The 19,224-nt window shown below is 33.9% G+C and overlaps 1 protein-coding gene and 1 long non-coding RNA gene across 9 annotated transcripts in view; one reads left to right on the top strand and one right to left on the bottom strand.

Moving 5' to 3' along the window:
• LOC105335230 (uncharacterized) overlaps window positions 1–19,224 on the top strand; it is a 58,288-nt gene that overhangs the window by 11,329 nt on the left and 27,735 nt on the right. For all 3 annotated transcript variants that reach the window (XM_066076313.1, XM_066076314.1, XM_066076315.1), the window contains exons 2-3: window positions 5,431–5,475; window positions 17,760–17,792. In XM_066076313.1, the coding sequence (XP_065932385.1) occupies window positions 5,431–5,475; window positions 17,760–17,792 (78 nt within the window). The remainder of the gene's footprint in view (window positions 1–5,430; window positions 5,476–17,759; window positions 17,793–19,224) is intronic.
• Window positions 13,280–19,153, bottom strand: LOC117681419 (uncharacterized). 6 transcript variants are annotated; one of them, XR_010711042.1, is made up of 7 exons: window positions 19,008–19,147; window positions 18,734–18,765; window positions 18,467–18,545; window positions 17,853–17,932; window positions 17,545–17,668; window positions 15,886–16,005; window positions 13,280–15,523 (listed from the first exon to the last, which is right to left on the bottom strand). It is a non-coding gene; the product is annotated as an uncharacterized lncRNA (long non-coding RNA). The 6 variants fall into 6 exon arrangements; XR_010711043.1 differs by having other exon boundaries at window positions 18,734–18,762; window positions 19,008–19,145; XR_004596081.2 differs by lacking the exon at window positions 18,734–18,765 and having other exon boundaries at window positions 13,283–13,499; window positions 15,392–15,523; window positions 19,008–19,153.

Raw genomic sequence — 19,224 nt, 5'->3', positions numbered from 1 at the left:
AGGAGCTAACAATCAGACTAGGGATAGTTACGGGACTACTTTGTTTCTAGTCAGGAGTTCTACCACTGAGCTATGCAGGCCACAGTCAATACAGCCCAATCAGTACAAATTGTTAAGAACCTTGTACCCTTTAGCTTTGTTTTGTGATGTAAGTGAATAGAACTAATGAATTTTTCCCTTGTGGTACTGAAAACAAGACCAAGTTAGGCAACCAAATCATGACTGTAATCAAATTTGTTGATAATAATACAACAGCATATAGAATATGGCAATCCTTCCAGACTGATATACATTCAACATGTACTGAACAGGTCACATCCCTGTACAACAGAATCAACACATTGAGACTTTATTTGGATGAAAGGGACTGTACTGATCAGTTTATTGAAGCTTGAAGTCTATAAATTTCTTAGGTCAAAACAAATCTCACTGCGTAGGGTATACCTCCTTTGATATTTATGAAGACTATTTTTGTACTGCCATCAAGTGATTACATTTGAATAGGTGATATCACCTATTAACCTTTTGTTTTGGTGATATTATTTCAATAGGTGATATATATATTACCCATTCAAATTAATTTTAAAATATTCTATAATTAGATGGTTGGTATCATCTATATGAAATAGTGACATAATCAGTTAGAAGAAGGAGCAGTAAATGTTTTTTATTGAATTTCGATTGAAGACAGACATCACTAAATCTTGTAAAGGTGATATCATCAATTCATATATAGCTTATATATCATGCACTAGCTAAGTCTTATTCAGACCACAGGATATCATGTATTCAAATGCATAGGCAATTTATACTAAATGACAAAAAATACCAAATGGCACCTCTGATATAGAAATTGCTGAAGTCTTTATTTTATTTTTACCTAATCAGTTATTGAATTTCTGATGCATAGAAAATTTTCTTATCAAATCTTTTGTTTGTAAAATCATTTATGAATGCATCAACAAAATCCTGAATTATCCAATGAGTAATACATGTAATTATTGGATAATTATATATGCATTTTGTTTATGTATATAGGAAAAACATGTATTCCATTCTCAGATTTTGAAATTGTACTGCCTTGTTCTATTGATCTTCTCCCCCTCCTAACCCCCCCCCCCCCCCAAAAAAAAAAGAAAAGAAGATAAGAGAGAAAATAAGATTGGACTAGAAGGTGTAAATTTATGTAAAGGTGTGAGACTGTTTGAGAGATAAGGTTGTAGGCAATGGAATTAGAAATGATCGAATATACACATGTAGTTACCACTGAACTATAAACTAAAGATGGAATAATTCAGCTGAATCAAAGAGAGAGAGAGGGATGGAGAAAGGATTAAAGTGGCTTTGTTTGATGTTGAAGTAAATCAGGACAACAAACACTTTGACAGGGTTATCAGTCATGTAAGGTTGTCTGAATGGAGAGGGGTAAAAAATCCACAACATCTCCTTACAACTATTGAAGAATCAATACACCACAGAATGGGGCTGCAGCTTGAGAAAAAGATATGTTACTTCTAATTAGGTCATTCTAACAAAGTAGCAGGAGGGAATATTACTCTCTTCTTTGCGCTTTGCATGAAACGGTTTATACTGCTAAGAGTATAGATCAATAAGAATGGCAAGGTCTCTGGATGTGGTGGTAGCTTCCACGTACTTGTCATCAGCCTCTCTTCCTGCAGATTATGTGGGCATGCAGCTTGTAGATTAATAAGGCCACTGATACACAGTAGAATTATTCATGCACATACCTTTGGTGTGATAGATTTCTGTGGGCAAACTCTGTGAAGATTTGATTCATTATCATTCATGTATGGGTCGATCATCTAGAATTTTATATGTGCCAATAAGTTGACCTTATATGAAGTACACTCGGATGAAGAAGAGTCTCAGTTGAAATCTTTTTATTCATCATAAATCACAAAGAGTAATTTTTGAACATTCAAACTATAAAACATTGTAAAGTATAGAAAGTTGAAAGAAAATATGTTTTGTTTCTGTAACAGACTGATCATCCTGAATGATGCAGTTATAATTAATCCCCTGCAGTTTGTTGTTAACTTATGCTAGTATTTCAACTAGATGCTAATTGACTACAGTACAAGCATGAAAATCATTTGGAATGAATTGATTTATGCACTACATTGGATCATTAGTAATTGAAAACAGATTTGCAATAATAATTTCTTTTGTTAAAAATGAATTCCAAATAAATGAATGACTTTATCTTCTACCAACAACTTATTGACTCACTCTGAGACTCCAGTTACAAATGTACACTCCTCCAAGACAGCAACAAGAAAAAATGTATATCCCTTGTTATGCATCAAGAAATAGTTGTCTTCTTTGACGACAATAATTAAATTTGCTTCTGTACGTCTTCATAGGTATAATGTCTTATTACCATAGCAGAAAACAAAAAAGAGTTTAATTGGGTAATGAGTTCAAATTGCAACCTAAGCCAAATTTCTTTTGTACCCCAACCAATATTTCTTTATTTAGCTTACCTGAGCTTTTCTGAACATTTTTTGGCTGGTGTCAGCCTGTAAACTTTTTAAATTATGGACTTTGAACCACTGGTCCAATTTCAACCAAACTTGAGAGGAGGAGAGTTGTTGAATTTTTAAATTTACTTTGGAATCTGCTCAAAGACCCTTTGATCAGAAAAGCATTTTCAGGTAGTGTAGTGATTTAAATCAATAAAAATTGGTCAAATATATTCATTTTCTTCCCTTTCTTTGAATGGGTAATATAAATCACAGCTTTGAATAAGCAATATCTTTTTGTCAGTTATTAGTATTGGATGGATAAATCTGTGATAAAAATATTTTGTTTGTTTAAGCCTGTGCTCGAAGTTTTTGAAAGAAAACGTTTTTGAAAGAAATTAAATCCCCACGAATAAGTAAAAAACCAACAATCAACGAAAATTGGCCCCCATGAATTTAAATGATTCCACAGCAGTTCTTTGAAGATCTTATTTAACAAGATTGATCTTTCACATTTTGTTATTATTTATTGTTTTTTGGTGGGTTTTTTTTACATTTTTGTTTTCTTTGATACATTGAAGCCTAAAATAATAAGATTGGTCGGTTGATGCATCTTGGATCTTGGGATATGATGTCTGAACAAATAGCCTTCTTTTTATGTATTGTTTATTGTCAAATTATGAAATATATGAGAAGTTTTGTGAGTTTTACAATTTTTCAAAGAGTTTCTTACTTAAAAATTTTGAAAGAGGATGATACAAGAAATGTTGTAACAGTCCTGGTGAGCGATCAGGCCCATGGGCATCTTGCTATCTTTAAGAATTTATTGAAATCTGTAATTCAGTTAATAACAAAGGTTTTATCTTAGTTATGCACTAAATAAGCTAGGTTATATCAAACCAATCTCAAATGGTAAAAATATGGTTGAGAACATGATTAGTTATGGTTATCTTATATATTGAATAAAAACTGAAAGGATTAACAGAGTCTGTATCAATAAACATTTTTTTTAAATGAAATTTGATCAAAATCAAAATGGGTTGTTTAAAGGGAGTCTGATTTTCTTGTGTAGACTGTACAATTCTTATTTCTTTTGTATGACAAGCAACCAAATTAAAAAAAAAACCTTTTTTTTTTTTAGCTCACCTTAACTTTTTGGTCAGTTCCCATCTGTAAACTTTTCACATTTTTGACTAAATTTTACTCCAGCAACACAATTTTACGGCTGCATCCTCAGGTAGTGTAGATTTAAGTTTGTTTCAACTATGATCCTTGGAGGGTAGGGTGGGGCCACAATGAGGAGGAATGATTGGTTAATTTTTTTCATGGGAATAAGAAGAGAAAAATCTTATAAGCAGAAACAATAAAAGGGGCTTGATGTTTATGTATGGAGAAAATTTTGAAATTCTTATCTACTCATATCAAATAAATAAAACAAAATCCATTAATTGACCAATTAGGGGCCCTTAAGGGACAACAGGGTAATTGAACAACCATGTTAATAAACAGTATGCACAATAAACACATATACAAAAGAGAAAGAGTTGTATGATTGAAAGGAGAAATACATTGACATTTGTATGTACATACATGGTTCTTTATCTATATATGCTTAATATGTATATTGATATATTACACTTGTGGAGCTCCAAGAGGGTGAAAATGTGTATTTTTGCAATGTGTATCGTCTGATCCTCTGAAATTGCTGATTAACTGCATTCCACTTCAGTCTTTAAGATTCTGTAGTGAGCAACTGGGCTAGGTTTTGTTCGTCATCAAAAGCAATTAAGCTTTTTCTCTTACCAAGATGGCCAGGTGGTCAGCGCACTAGCTGCTTACTGCTTGGAAAGTGGGTTTCAAAGGTCATGAGTTCAAACCCCACCCAGGGCAGAGGTGCGAGCCCCAGTAAGGTGAAATTCTCTGTGCTTTATGTCTTTAACACTCATATATATACATTCTACAAAATTGTCCAGATATTTTGTATTTGACAGCAATGGCTGATTTGATTGAAGTTCATGCTATTTATGCTCAGATGAGCAATATGACCCCTAGGCCTCTTCTTTTGAAGTTTCAAGTCATTGCAGGTGTTAATATTATGCTAGCAGATTTCCCTGAATGTTCACTACTATAACACAGTTTGCCTTATACCAAAGATTTTAAGGGAGCAACTGGACTTTGAGATAGGCAGCATGTGTTTTAGCAAGTTTAAGACTGTGAATCCACTTCAATTTTAGTGGGATATTCCTGATTTCTGTGTTTGATATGTATATACTGGGTCTTTTTTTTGGTTTTTTATAAAATCATTTTGAGATATCAATGGTGTTTGATAGCTAGATTGGTGTTTGTGGTACCAAAGTTTTACTGTATATAGAAAAATATAGATCAAATTTCAAATAAATTTAACATTTTGGTATTCAAAAAGTTAGACAGAAACTGTCAAGTACTATATATGTAAGGACAGATAAGGAATATATCAGAATTTGTTTTATCCAAGAACCAGAAAAGCACAACACATTGCAGTAGTTGATCGGCCTGGGTAGCTCAGTAGTAGAGCTCCTGACAAGAGTTGCAAGGGTCGCAGTTTTGATTCCAGGTCCAGCCATAATGTTTGCATTGTGTTTATATGCTCATTCCTCCTTTTCTACTTCAATTGATGTCGTGACCTGCCCCTGGATCTGACAGTTAAATCCTACCAAGGGAATAACCTGGGGTGTTCTTTGAGGGCAAAGATCATGCATGCATTTAAGGAGAAATGAATGTAGTAGTTGGGGCTATATGGATCCTCAATATCGGTCTGGGTATAGCTCAGACGTGGTAGAGCTCCTGACAAGAGTTTCAGGGGTCCGGGGTTAGATTCCCTGTTCATCCATGTTTTCATAAGTGTATTCATCCTCTTTTCCTACTATAAAATACTAAATACATTATGGTATATCTTTTTTCATTGTAGATTTCATTGGAAGACTACTGTAGGATAAAGATAGAAGATTTTCATGTGAGTGTTATTTCTGTATCATAAATTGAGAACATTTAGTCTGTAGTAGACTTTAAGCTCCCAAGTTTCTCTACATCTAACCTATATAGGCTATAGTGGCAGGTCATTGCCCTGAATTAGATTTTATGCATCACTGAAGCGAACACTTGGCCTTGACTTTCACTGTCAGTCTGCCACTTTACAGTGTTCGCTCATTGTAACAGAGAAACTTTTCCTTTAGCTGTGTATTGTTCTTCCCAGTCTATGGTCCAAGCAAAGAACCTGTATCTATCAAAATCAAAATGAGCTTCAAAATAACACTTTTGCAAGGTGACTCCACATTTGTTGTGTATTTATAGGTCAATTAGGATTTTTAAAAAATCAAATTGTATAACTAAAGAAGTAGTGGACACCTCCATATTGTGATGTTTTAATTATGGAAAGAAATAGTTAAATATATAACTTACTATTTATTCCTTACAGTATTTTGACAACAAATTAATTAACAATGTAAGCACTATATAAAGGCTAAAGTGTCAAATATTATAACGTTTTGACTTCGAAATTTGCTTGGACTTAATTAATTTACATTTTATACTTAAGAAATAACTGCAAGACAATTAAAGGGTTCAGTGAAATCTAAAAACAGAACCTTATGGATCATTTGGTGAATATGCTCTGAGATTAATCCTTGGCAAATTAATAAACAGTTGGCAAGGGATATAAATTAAAGAATTATCTTCAAACTTTGTGAACTTCATGGTCCTGGGTCAAAGGTAATCAATAACAAGGTTATTGTAAGAGTTCGTGTGTAGTGAAAATTAATATTGTGAGCCTTTCTGACCCTAATTCTTCCTATCACATCAGCATCATAGTTTGCGAATGCATGAACTTTTCTCATTTTTAGCTCACCTGAGCTGAAAGCTCAAGTGAGCTTTTCTGATCACATTTTGTCTGTCGTCTGTCTGTCCGTCCGTAAACTTTTCACTTTTTCAACATCTCAAGAACTACTGGACCAATTTCAACCAAACTTAGCACAAATCATCCTTAGGCAAAGGGGGTTCAAAGTTGTGAAAATTAAGGGTCACACCCTTTTTCAAAGGGAGATAATTAGAAATTAATGAAAATTTTTGAGAAATTTTCAAAAATCGTCTTCTCAAGAACCATTAAGCCAGGAAAGCTGAAACTTGTGTGGAAGCATCCTCGGATAGTATAGATTCAAAGTTGTGAAAATCATGACCCACGGGGGTAGGGTGGGGCCACAATGGAGGGTCAAAGTTTAACATAGGAATATATAGAGTAAATCTTTAAAAAAAATCTTCTTCTCAGAATCTAATCAGCCAGGAAAGCTGAAACTTGTGTGGAAATATCCTCAGGTAGTGTAGATTCAAAGTTGTGAAAATCATGACCCACGGGGGGTAGGGTGGGGCCACAATGGAGGGTTGAATTTTTACATAGGAATATATAGAGTAAATCTTTAAAAATCTTCTCAGAAACTTATCAGCCAGGAAAGCTGAAACTTGTGTGGAAGCATCCTCGGGAAGTATAGATTCAAAGTTGTGAAATTCATGACCCACGGGGGGTAGGGTGGGGCCACAATGGAGAGATGTTAAAGTTAAACAAGAATATATAGAGTAAATCTTTAAAAATCTTCTCAGAAACTAATCAGCCAGGAAAGCTGAAACTTGTGTGGAAATATCCTCAGGTAGTGTAGATTCAAAGTTGTGAAAATCATGGCCCACGGGGGTAGGGTGGGGCCACAATGGGGGGTCAAAGTTTAACATAGGAATATATAGAGTAAATATTTAAAATTCTTCTTCTCAGAAACTAATCAGCCAGATGATTCTTTATAATTGTTAAGACTTTGGCCCCAGGACAATTCTTCGGTTTCACAAGAAGGTTCAGATTTTGATGTAGGTTTATATCCCATATATAAACAATTGTTAAGGATCTTTTGAGGACTGCAATACTTAACATGTGATATGAATATAAAATCATCCTGTTAGAAAAGGGACTAATGATTATAAACATAGGAATATCCAGGGGAAAAAAATGGATTTTATTTATACAGGATCTAAATGTATTATTGTACATTTTCCAGATAGTTTGTATTATGTCTCCATTAAGCTGATTTTATCATCCATATTGTGAGCAATGTGGCCCATGGGCCTCTTGTTATTTTAGCTCACCTGAGTCATAGACGTGCACCAGCCTTTCTTATCAAAATTAGTCCATTGTCTGTCATTTTTTTTTGTCTTGTGCATTTTTGTTGTCATAAACTCTTCACATTCTCATCATCTCCAGAGACCCTGAGGAATTAATTTAAACCAAACTTGGTACAAAGCATTATAATGTGTGAAAAGCTTTCTAGTTTAGTATCTTAAATTTTATCATATTCTGAATGCCCCAAATGTAAATGTAAGAATTGTAAACTTTTAATGCTAGCATTCCATTTTCATTAATTTTGGCAATATGCATTATACCAGCTATAATGAATTAGAGGGGAATAATAATGTTTTTGGCAAGTCAATCAGTCCTTCAATCAGTCCCATTTTTGTCAAGTCACTCATTTAAAACCACTGATTAGATTGTCAAGAAACTTCGAAGTTAATAAAGACATATAATGTGTAGATTTGCATATTTAAAGAAAATTTCAATTCTATTCTTTGTCTAACAGTTGAACTCCTGAATTTCAGATTCAATTTTTTTGGTTGAATTTTTCCTAAGTTGAACTAACAAGTTTTGCTATCATTGAATATTACAATTGAAATACCAATTGTTTTTCAGCACAACTCCTTTAAACTGAATAGAATTTAACAAGGCTTCGAAGTTGATTAAAATTAATATTTCCAGGAAAAGTTTTGCAGGTCGAATATTTGACCCCAGGTGGACCAATAATTAATCTCTTATTAGCTGGGACTTAAATGTTAAAATATCTTTACATCAAGAAATGATATTTTTTATGCAACCATCCATTTAGAGTTTACGTTTAAGTATGCATGTTCAGACATTGATCAGTATTAGTACCACATGAGGGGTGTAAATGCTCTGTCACAAAGGATTATGTTCCAGAAGAGATATTACATGCAGCGTTGTTTAAATATCTGGAATTACTATGATCTTGCATAAAAATTCTGAATAGTGTTGCAATTTTATATAAAATTTTCACAAGATGAAGATGTCACAGCATCCTGACAATGATCAAGGCATTTATGATGTGCTGCTGCAATATGTTACTGCTGTCCCAACCAGTTCTAATTGGCAATTGACTTAGCTCATGATGAGTGCTTACAACATGCTAAAATTTGTATGACTGTATCACACAATGTCCCTCCTTACTGGGTAAAACAGTGATATTCTCTAAGACTCTCAAATACAGTCTACTAGCTACCATTGTGTCTCTATATACTTTAATCATGTGCATCCCTTAGGCATGCCAATGGAGTTTCTATGGCGATGTTGGAGGCCTTACTGCACTTTCATAGTGACCCTTTTACCTTTCTACCATATGTATTCAAAATGCACAGCCAGGAAAAGCATATTGTTTGTGATCAAACCTCAAGACAACCCAACTACATGTACATCCAGTGAAGATGCCACAGAGTTGTCACAGTGATGTACGAGACTCTATAGTGAGCATCTTGGCATTTTGTTCTAGAGGAATATATATAAGGGGGGGGGGGGGAATCACCAAGCAGATTCTTATCTTTGCCAATTTCAATTATTGTTTATAAACAACACCTTGAGAGCTCCTTATTGCACAGACATCACACCATACCTGAGGATGACCATGTCAAGATGGATTGCCTCCACTGATTTCTGGGTCATAGCAGGGTCAATTGATGTATAACTGTCAATTTTTGGGAGTTGATTTTAATCAACTCTCCTATGCAGTTACTCTGGCAAACCAAAAGTGAAACAGTGTTTGGAAGTAAGCACAAATCATCACCGCTGACAAGACTAAGTTCTTGAAAATAATAGAAAAAAAATCGATATAATGTATGCTGAAGCATTGTTTTTCAAGGGAACTATCTATAAACACTTTGAAAATACAGGTGACACTCGATGGCTCGAACTTCGATCTCTCGAAGTTCTTGATCTCTCGAAGTGAACTCACGGTCCCGATTTTTTTCTCTATATAACTTTAAGCAAATTTACTCTTGATCTCTCAAACTCTGATCTCTCGAAGTTCTTGATCTCTAGAAGTAAAACCTGGGTCCCGTTATACATATTTCATTGTTTTTCACTCTTGATAACTCGTACTGGTTGCTGTGTACACACGCGGCTGATCAAGCGTATAAAAATAGCTCCGCGTGGACCTTACCTGGATGGTTGAGTGAACTCCTGGGGGGCTAGCGTGGTAGTGTTAATTGGTTGATTACGTAAGGGACACTACCCCTTGCTTCCTTCAAAGGGTAGATAGGTAATTTGTAACTAATCTATTAATTTCAACGACTTGAGAAAGTGACGGTAAACTGCTCTTTATTTAAAATATTCTAACGTTATGATAAAGAAAACATAATATGCTTAAAAGTTTTAAACGTGAAAAAATACACTTAATAACCACACAACTAAGTTCTGTATTGTTTAAATTGAAGTAATGTAGCAGAAAATACGATTGAAATCATGTCGGACTATCCTTCCATGTGCGTTATAATTATAAATTTCCGGCTACTATAATTTTAGAACCAAAAGACCGGAATTTTTTTTAAACTTTCGATCTCTCGTACTCTTGATCTCTCGAAGTTAAATAACTGTCCCCTGAAGTTCGAGTTATCGAGATTCACCTGTAGTCAAATTTTATATAATACGAACAATTTAGATATTTTTGTAGTCTCATGTATACCTACGCCAGAGTTAATATAGTCGTGTTCAACCAGACACTCGACTGTCTCCGTAAATCTGCGACATGCAGAGAGAGGGCTCTCTTGCTTGTTGGATATTAACAGAGACAGCCGTGCGTCTAGTTAAACGAGACTAGAGTTCGATATCAATAGTGCTTGGATCCATACAATTTTTAGACTTGTTTCGATAACTAATACATACTAGTAGTTTAAATCTATCTTTATAAATATTATACAACATGATTCATTTGGGGTTTCTCGAAATTCTTGTCGGTAAAGTCTAAAAATTCATATTATAAAAAAGTGTGTAATTCAAATACAAACTAGAAACTAATTGCCATGCAAGATAAAGTGATTTTAAAATAAATAATAATCGATAAAATCAACTCCCATCAGTACTTCAGTACTTTGATTGTTTTACCAGTATCTTTAAAGCAGTAATAAAAATGATTGAACTTTTATACATGTAATAATAATATTTTTGTTTTACAAGCATTTCTTGTTGAAGTTATAAATTGTAAATGAAGGGCACAAAAAAGGCAAACTTGTCATTTACATATATAATTCAAGGATGTGTCATCATCTTCAATCAAAATTTTTGCTAATTAAAGGTCAAGATAATAAAAGTAAATTTATTTATTCTAATGCTTAGATATCTGACACTGTGTCATGTCCTTGATTCAAGGGGTCAAACTATTAGCATCATGAAATAAAACAAAATAGTAAGAATGTCATTACTTGCTAGCGTACAGATAAATATATTGAAAAAAGATAATAAGGGACTTGCTCTGCAGGCGACCTATTTTGATCAATCTGTCAGTCCAGGATCAATTGTCCAGAGTATATCTTTTCTCCCTTCATCCAATCTGACTAGTACTTCACCTACAGAGTGCCTTTGGGTAAAGGGTGTGCTGTGACCTTGAACAAAGTTTTTAGGTCTAAGGTTAATACTTAACCCGCAGAGTGTCTTTGGTCAAAAAGTGTGTAGTGACCTTGAATGAAGTTTCTAGGTCAAGATCATATCTAACCATGCATAAAATTTTTGTTCACATGCGTATATACTCTCCCCTTAGGGAGTATGTATGTGGTTCATACTTCACATAAACAGACTATTGGGTAAAGGGTATGCGGTGACCTTGAACCAAGTTTCAAGGTCAAATGTGAAGATAATAGCACATCTCTTTAAAATCGAGTTTTAGACTTTGAATTATCTCCCAGAGGCTTAATCTTAGATTAAACCAAAAGAATGCCTGTAGGTAAGGGGGTGCGCAATGACCTTGAATTAAAAGTCATAGGTTAAGGTCAAAGAAAAATTCTCTGAAATGATTTATCCTAATGTCCATTATTTAAATGGGGCCCCTTTAGATGGTCACCATCTCAACATGTCTAGTTAAGAATGAATATATGCTAAGTTTGTATCATCACATTAATTATTTAGATTTTGACTAAATAAATGCATAATACATAATTAAATTACAGGTAAATATAGGATATATCTTGTATGGAATAACTCAACTTTTTAGAATTTCCAGATGATAAAGATGTTTTCTTTTACAATAGAAAAATGAAGTGTGTGTTCAAGATGCAAAATAAGATTAATTTTTATATTATAAAAACCTGTGTTGCCAAAACATTTGCATAACACTTCATTGCCATTACTGATCCTGTTCACATATATAGGATGTGTCATTAGGTGTACTGAAAGTTCTGGCAGGTTTGACAAGGAATTTAAATACCACTCAGGTCACTGGTATTATCACACAGGTATCATGCATAACAAAAGCCCAAGATATATATATAAATAAACAATGAAGCCATTGTTACCTTACTTTAGGTTTGCTATATAATTAATGTTAGAACTCAATTATAATGCTGTGGCAATACCTATATAAAAAAGCATTGCAAAATGCAACAAAGATTGTTTTATCAAAATTTCTTTGTTATAACATTATTTCCCGACCTTTTCTCCAATTGGTTAATTTTTTTTTCTTTTTTTGTTTGGGGGAAGATGGTTTTTTTTGTTCAAACTTGATTAACTTGGATCAGTAAGACTTTGTTCTATGACATGTTTGAGATGATGTACTCACTGCCTGTGCTAGCAGTGAGGACTGCATTGTATGGCTGTTCTGGAGACATCACTTTCTGGTGGTTAAGCTAGGCAGGATATGATGGATTGACTGAAAACATGTTTGCAGGGCACAGATGAGCTGTGATTTGTGTGTATGTGTGTGTGAGTGTGTACATGGATCAGTCATATGTGTGATTTAGACTTGATAATTAATTGGAATCACTACAGGAGATTGATCAAAGAGGATTTGAAAGTTTAAAGTTGTGAGTGTGATGCAGTGTGCTGAGCTTGCGGTTATGTGCACTTGTAGAAGACGATTGCAGCAGATGTATTTTTTCATAAACACTTTAATAGTTTCTCTAGAAGTATAGTTTGATTATTTACAAGAACTTTTAAAAGTATAGTTTGATTAAAAGATCATTTGGAAATGTAGTTTAGTTTAAAGTACCTTGTAAAATTTTTGAGGTTTGAAGTACTTTTGAAAGTAAATAACTTTATTATAGGCTGTTAAACTGGTTGTGATTTGTTTTCATAATTGAGAATTCGAAACTTTACAGTATTTCAGCCATGAGGTATGAAAGTATTTGCCTTCAATCCATCCCACTGGTTATGCTCTACTTTTCTTGATATCTTAAACACTGAGCCATTTGAACAAGACCTGCTGTCATCAATGTTTTTATCCAAATGTTGATCTCTACACAAAGTGCATCCTGACACAATGAACAGGATATAAAATTGGTTGTTGTCAGCAAGTTCCTCTATAAACGATTTTCAGTAAAAAAAAATGTAGCTTTGTTGAAGACTTTTTCCTTATGGGTTTTTGTAAAGCTTTATCTTGCTTTTGCTGTGATATCAATCCAGCTGTTATGAGCATTTGAAAAAGTTGAAGGAAAATAAAACCAAACAAAAAATCTAACAAAAATCTTGATTGATTTACATGTTTATTTAATTGTAAATGTACTCAACCACAACAAATACAAACATTGCTGAATCATCAACAAATTTAATCAAATCTCTTTCTCTTTTTCTTCTTCTTTAAAATTCTTATTCAATTAAATCCCATCTGGGGCATCTTAACTGGAATTATACTGAGAGAATTTTACCTGGTTTCTGGTTTCCGGCTTACCGGTGACCTGTAAACATAAATTCCATAATTAAATTGTAATGAAGAACTCCAGAAACATATATATCTACATTATGAAGTCCACCTGTGACTAGAATCTCGAAAATATCACAACTTTTAAAAATTCAAATTTGAACTTTCGCGCCACGTGGATTTGCGCCAAAATATATCTCCTTTAGCTTGAACGGAACTCCCTAGCTCGCAAGAATATTTTTGTAGCACACACACAGCATTGTACTTCAAAGGGGTAAGCTGCCTTTTGTGTCTCATTTGGTGAGAGGAAAATTGTATCACTGTTTTGGATATTAATATTTCTGTTGCAAGGTAATCAGCTTTTTGTAGTTTTTCATGACTCATATCACAAATCTTCTAGACAGGTCTCATGGCGTAATAGGGAAGTTCAGCCATATTGAATAAATTTGTATAAAACTTGTAGTGCAGACACATGTTATATTAGACTGAGGCAGTCTGACCTCGTTTAAACTACTGATATGGGGGTGTGCTTTTAGCTATTAAGCAATATCCAATCAAATTGAGAGAAGTTTAAAAGGCTTTGTATTACATGTTCCCTTCTTTAAATATCTTGCTGAGCTAGAAAGATTTTTTAAAAGAATGATTGCATTTATTCTGTGTACAACCTATCTGTTGAAAGATTCTCCACTGTTGTCTATATTCAGAGAGAGAAAAATCTAAGATGCATCTGCACTTAATGTAGAATATTCTTGAATTTGAATATTTAAACAGTAGTTCATCAGTGTCATTAAAAAGCATTCAGTAATTGTTTTTTAGGAGCCCTGTGCAGAAGCACTCTCCAGTTAAGCCCCTCCTCCTATTTTGAATACATCCCAGACAAGAGAATTCACAAACAACTGTGACATCAGTATTCATTGTGACCCTGCAGTATAGCATACACCAAGTGGCCCACTGTTTTCAGACAGCCAGCTAATATTTGAATTCTCTGTCTAGGACAGCATGAGTAAGCTCCCTTTGGAAACGCCATTAGACCGGTAGCATTAATTATTAGAAGAAATGGTGTATTTTCTGTTGATTGTGGAGTCAGGTGGTAATATTTGTTAACAATTTGTAAAGTGGTTTATGTAGAGATAATAATTCAGCAAAGTTGTAATCTTGTTTAATTTGAAATGAGAGAAATAAGCTAATTTTGTGTAGATCATGACTGATGGTGATAAAATGTGCTTATGCTTTGTATAGTATGGCGTCTTATCCACTAGAGTGGTTGTCGGCTCTTTTGTGTCTATGTATGGGTGTCGTCTTATTTTAGACTCTAGATCAGTTGTGCTCTAGCTAGTGATAAAAAAGGCATAGTAGACATAATAAGTAGTGAATTCTTAAATCAAGCATGGCAACGTGTACTTCCCCCATTTGAATATTTCAAAATGGCGTAACTTTAAGGCTTTGTGACATATACTTTCAACTTAAGATTTCAAAAAAGAAAGCTTGGTACGAAATCTTTTGAAATGTTCAAATCTGATTTTAGACAAATAAGAGGAAAAAATGTGAGTGGTACAGGGATATTTTCTATGCAACGCATGCGCACGAAGAATTCGAGGGAGATTTTCGTGAATTGTTTGCATGGCATCTATAAATGAAGACATCCGTTTCCGAAAAGCGCCATTTTTGTGAATCTGAGGTGGGGTTCTACCTTTGCTTTTCCAGCGCTTATGTACGAGACCATTCACAGTGAGTTGTGATTGCAGGGCGTGACGTGCTAGACCGCCATTTTTTTTTACCATTCTGTATTCCTAAAGACCATACATACTGGCGCTTGATGTGTAGTCTGTGAACATGCAGCTTGTTTGAACTCAGAAGGATGTGAAGCATGGAGTGCTTAGCCCACTGTGTAGCATATTTGTTGTGTCTGGATGTAATATAACCACCTACTTGTATGTAATCGTTGGACATTTTCTACTGAGACTAACTTTTGTAGGTCAGACAAGCATTTGTCAGTTGTTGGAGTTCAAGGTTGATTAAAGACAAGCTCTAAATAGACTGTCTGGAATGGACATTGATGATCTGGAATGGAAAAAAAAGTATTAAAAATTGATCTACTTGCACAGGTGTTAAACTATGAATGAAAACTGATGAGCCATATACTGGGACATACATTTCAAGGAATACTTTGCAGTAACAGCCGATGTCAACTTCTTAAGATAAAAGTTTAATTTTAAAATTGAATCCAATGTGACCCTGGAGGGCGTCAGTGCATAAATTGTGCAAAAGGTGCACTTTTAAGCACAAGTGGCACCTGGTTTCATTGTTATACATTTAAAGTATCTGCAATAAAGCACCAACGAGAGATGTGTTTGGAGTGAAGAAGGTCAGTTATAGTATTCATAATTTTGGCGCATATTTATTCTTCCCGCCTGAAGGTCTACCTTGTGTGTAGTATGTGGGTCGCCATGTTGGATGCAGTGAAAGTCAGGTTCTGGTTGTAGCGTTGTCTCTCAGGATAATACCAGCTGATGGATGATAGACAGGATTAAGTAAACATTTATCTGTAAACAAGGTAACTTTTTGTAATGTCTCTCATCCGTAATCCATATAATGAAAATTTAGTCAGGTATTGGGCTTTTAATGAACAAGATGGCGGATGGCGTACCTCATGTTTCTCCTGACTTGTTCTTTTTGATAAGTAAAAAAGTTTCAATTGGGATTGTTTTACTTTTGCAAATCATACAAATGAAATATGTTTATTAAATCATTAAATAATAACAAACAGAGACTTCAGCTAAATATAAGTCGAAGGTCATAGAGATATATCTTATGCACAGTTTTCTTTGACCAGCATTGTGCATAACTTATGTCGGTGGTGCACTGCGCATGTACAAAATAAGTCAAAACTGTTTTCGACATTCAAAAAGAAATTAACATAGATGTAGAAGTAAAAGGTGCTTATATCCATCTAGAGGATTTTTTAAGGAGAATGTGACACAGAAAATTTAAGCCGACGCATGCGCCATAGTTGAAGCCATGCAGTTCACATGTTAGGGTGCCTCATTTGTTTAAAAAGGCATGATAATTAAACATCATTAGTGGACAGTGTATTTCTATATCAAAGGTTAGTTTTCATAATTTCCAAAAAAAAAAATAATTCCATCAAATATTTTAAAACTCTGCCATACATTAAACATGATTTTAATATCGCCGCACCATGGTCAGACTGGGGCTACCAACTTCATGAACACGAACGTGGCGCGTGCGCACTTCTGTTACAAAACTTTTTAAGTCTCAGCAAATTTTGTTGTTATAAATATTTCTAATTATTGATTATAGCTAAATATATTTTTACTATAACGTTTCACTATAAATATCAGTGAATGAATCTTAAAAGATAATGTCAGAAGAATTTATACTAACGGAAGGAGATTTTTTTCATTTTGCTTTAGAAATCAAATCACTTTCCTACATTTACAATGTGATATTAATCATTTTTTGCGGGGGAGGTATTTATAAGATTTTTGTTTTATATCAGATATATTGCATAGTATATACTGTTTTAAATTTTAAAATGGAATGTGGGGACACCAAAAGAAATTCACGATGTACGCGCTTGCGCAGTGGTCGGCATTACCGACCGCCATGATTGTTAATATAGGTCTATATCTGTGAAACGATTTTAGATTATCCATAAGGTTATCTTTTTTTTGTATGTAATGAAGAAAATTATACTTTCTTGAATGATTATTTTAGGTTTTCACCATTCCTTTTTTCTTTCTAATATGATTGATCAAAATTTGAAGAGGATGGCGACGTTGAGAAAACCATCTGTAATTTGGTATTTCATATTCCTTTATCAAGAACTCCAAAATAAATGCAATGCAGTATTTTTCAGAATTATTTTATGATGTATGTCTCGTAACTTTTTTCATTTGGGGTCTGCAAGATTTAGCAAGGGACAAGCGCATGCGCCAACGTTGGCTGGGCCGGCATGGTTTTCGTGGATGTAGATGTGTTTAGTCTGACCCTCCTCCTTTCTTTCCTTGTAATACCCTTGCATTCTATACTAAGTTCGCATTTCTTCAGAGTGAACTAACCTTCGCATTTCGCTCTTTCGGTTGAAGATGGGAAAGATGAATAACATCAAGGAAAATTTCCTCCGTGTCTGGAAATAATTTTCTTGACCTTTCCTGTGTCTCAGAAAAATTATCTCACTTTGGTCTGAAAAAGGAAAATTATTTCATAATTTGAAAACCGCAGCTACGTGACCAGTGAAATGAAAAATATTATATCTTTTTCTATTATCTTGCAGAGAGAGCACTTGTTTTCTGCAGAGAGAAGAAATGTAAGTATTGAATCTATTTTCCATTACTGTATAAAGGGGAATAACTCTAAAATAAATTACTGCATGTTCAGTGATTACTTGCTCCTTGACCATAAATTCCATTGGCTGCTTGTGCATTTTGATTGGAACTTGATCATAACCTGAAAAAAACCATGGTAAGTAATGAGATTGATTGGTACAGTCTCTTTTTAATTACTTGCGGAAAAATTGTGACAAGTATGGATACCTGCAGACTTTGATTTTGATATGAATGTAAGTTAAATTGATTTTTTCTTCAAAAATTAATTTGGCTTACGAAACTTTCACATTATTTAACAAAGTTAGGAATGGTTTGGCGGATTGAAAATTTGGGGATCTCATTCTGTGTCTGGAGGCGCCGCGATTGCGCAGATATGAGCTGGTCAGATTGCGCCTGCGCAGCATATATATAATGTAAATTGTCAAAATAAATTTCAAACCGTACCAAATATATGATCAGAATCAGGTTTTCTTGTGACAGGGTGCGTTTGCACATGCAGTTATTTTCTCTTTTCATAGATGCACTTGCACACAAAATTTCGTAATGTATCTCAGTGCAAGAGCATATTGTAAACATTTAGCACAAATAAATAGGCAATTTTTGTTTTATCATTCAGATAATTGATTTTCCAACAATTAACAGTTAAAAACCATACCTTGTTAAATTGCTCAAGAAGATCCCATATGCTTATCCGGAATCTCTGTGTCCATGTAAAGCCATAAATGAAGGCACGTCTGTTCATTATAAACATGATATTAACTCTCAAACGTCGCTATTTCTATCCTTTATAATTTTAGCGTAATGCAATTTTGAGGAAAAAAAGGTATTTTTTCAATGATAAATTAAAAATATGGACTACATTTTTTAATTATCATTAAAAAATGTGAGAGAAAATATTAGCTTAATATTTCAATTTTCAAACTTTTATCAATCTGTTATTTTCATCCACCACTGCTGTAGAAAAAAACATTTGAGTATATATATATATATATTTATTTATCTTTCAGAGTATTAGGGTGATGATTAAAAAATTGAAAACATAAAAAAAATATTTATTCATGCAGTCAAACAACTTCATTCAATAAAGTGACCTTTATATTAGCCAAAGGGGAAAATAAGACATATCACAATAAAAGCTAACATTAAATCCTTTGCAAGCTGCATACAGCATTTTCATTGAAGAATGTAGATATTACCTTCAGGGTTTGATAAAACAACTCTCCTATTTTTTTTTCCAACCAAAGGTCTACTGCTGAATAGACTTGAATTTGCTTCCCATGCAGTGGACATTGTCCATAATGGCTGCCATTTTCTTTGTTTGGCTGGAGAGTCTAAAAGTCAAGGGGATTAACTCTTACAGGTGTTTGTAACAACTATTGCTTGCTGAAGAGAGAAGGAAAGTCAGAGAGAGTT

Source organism: Magallana gigas, chromosome 2, assembly GCF_963853765.1.
Source record: "Magallana gigas chromosome 2, xbMagGiga1.1, whole genome shotgun sequence".
Lineage (NCBI taxonomy): Eukaryota > Metazoa > Mollusca > Bivalvia > Ostreida > Ostreidae > Magallana > Magallana gigas.
Note: the sequence above shows the minus strand (reverse complement) of the source record. Positions and strands in the feature narration are given on the sequence as shown.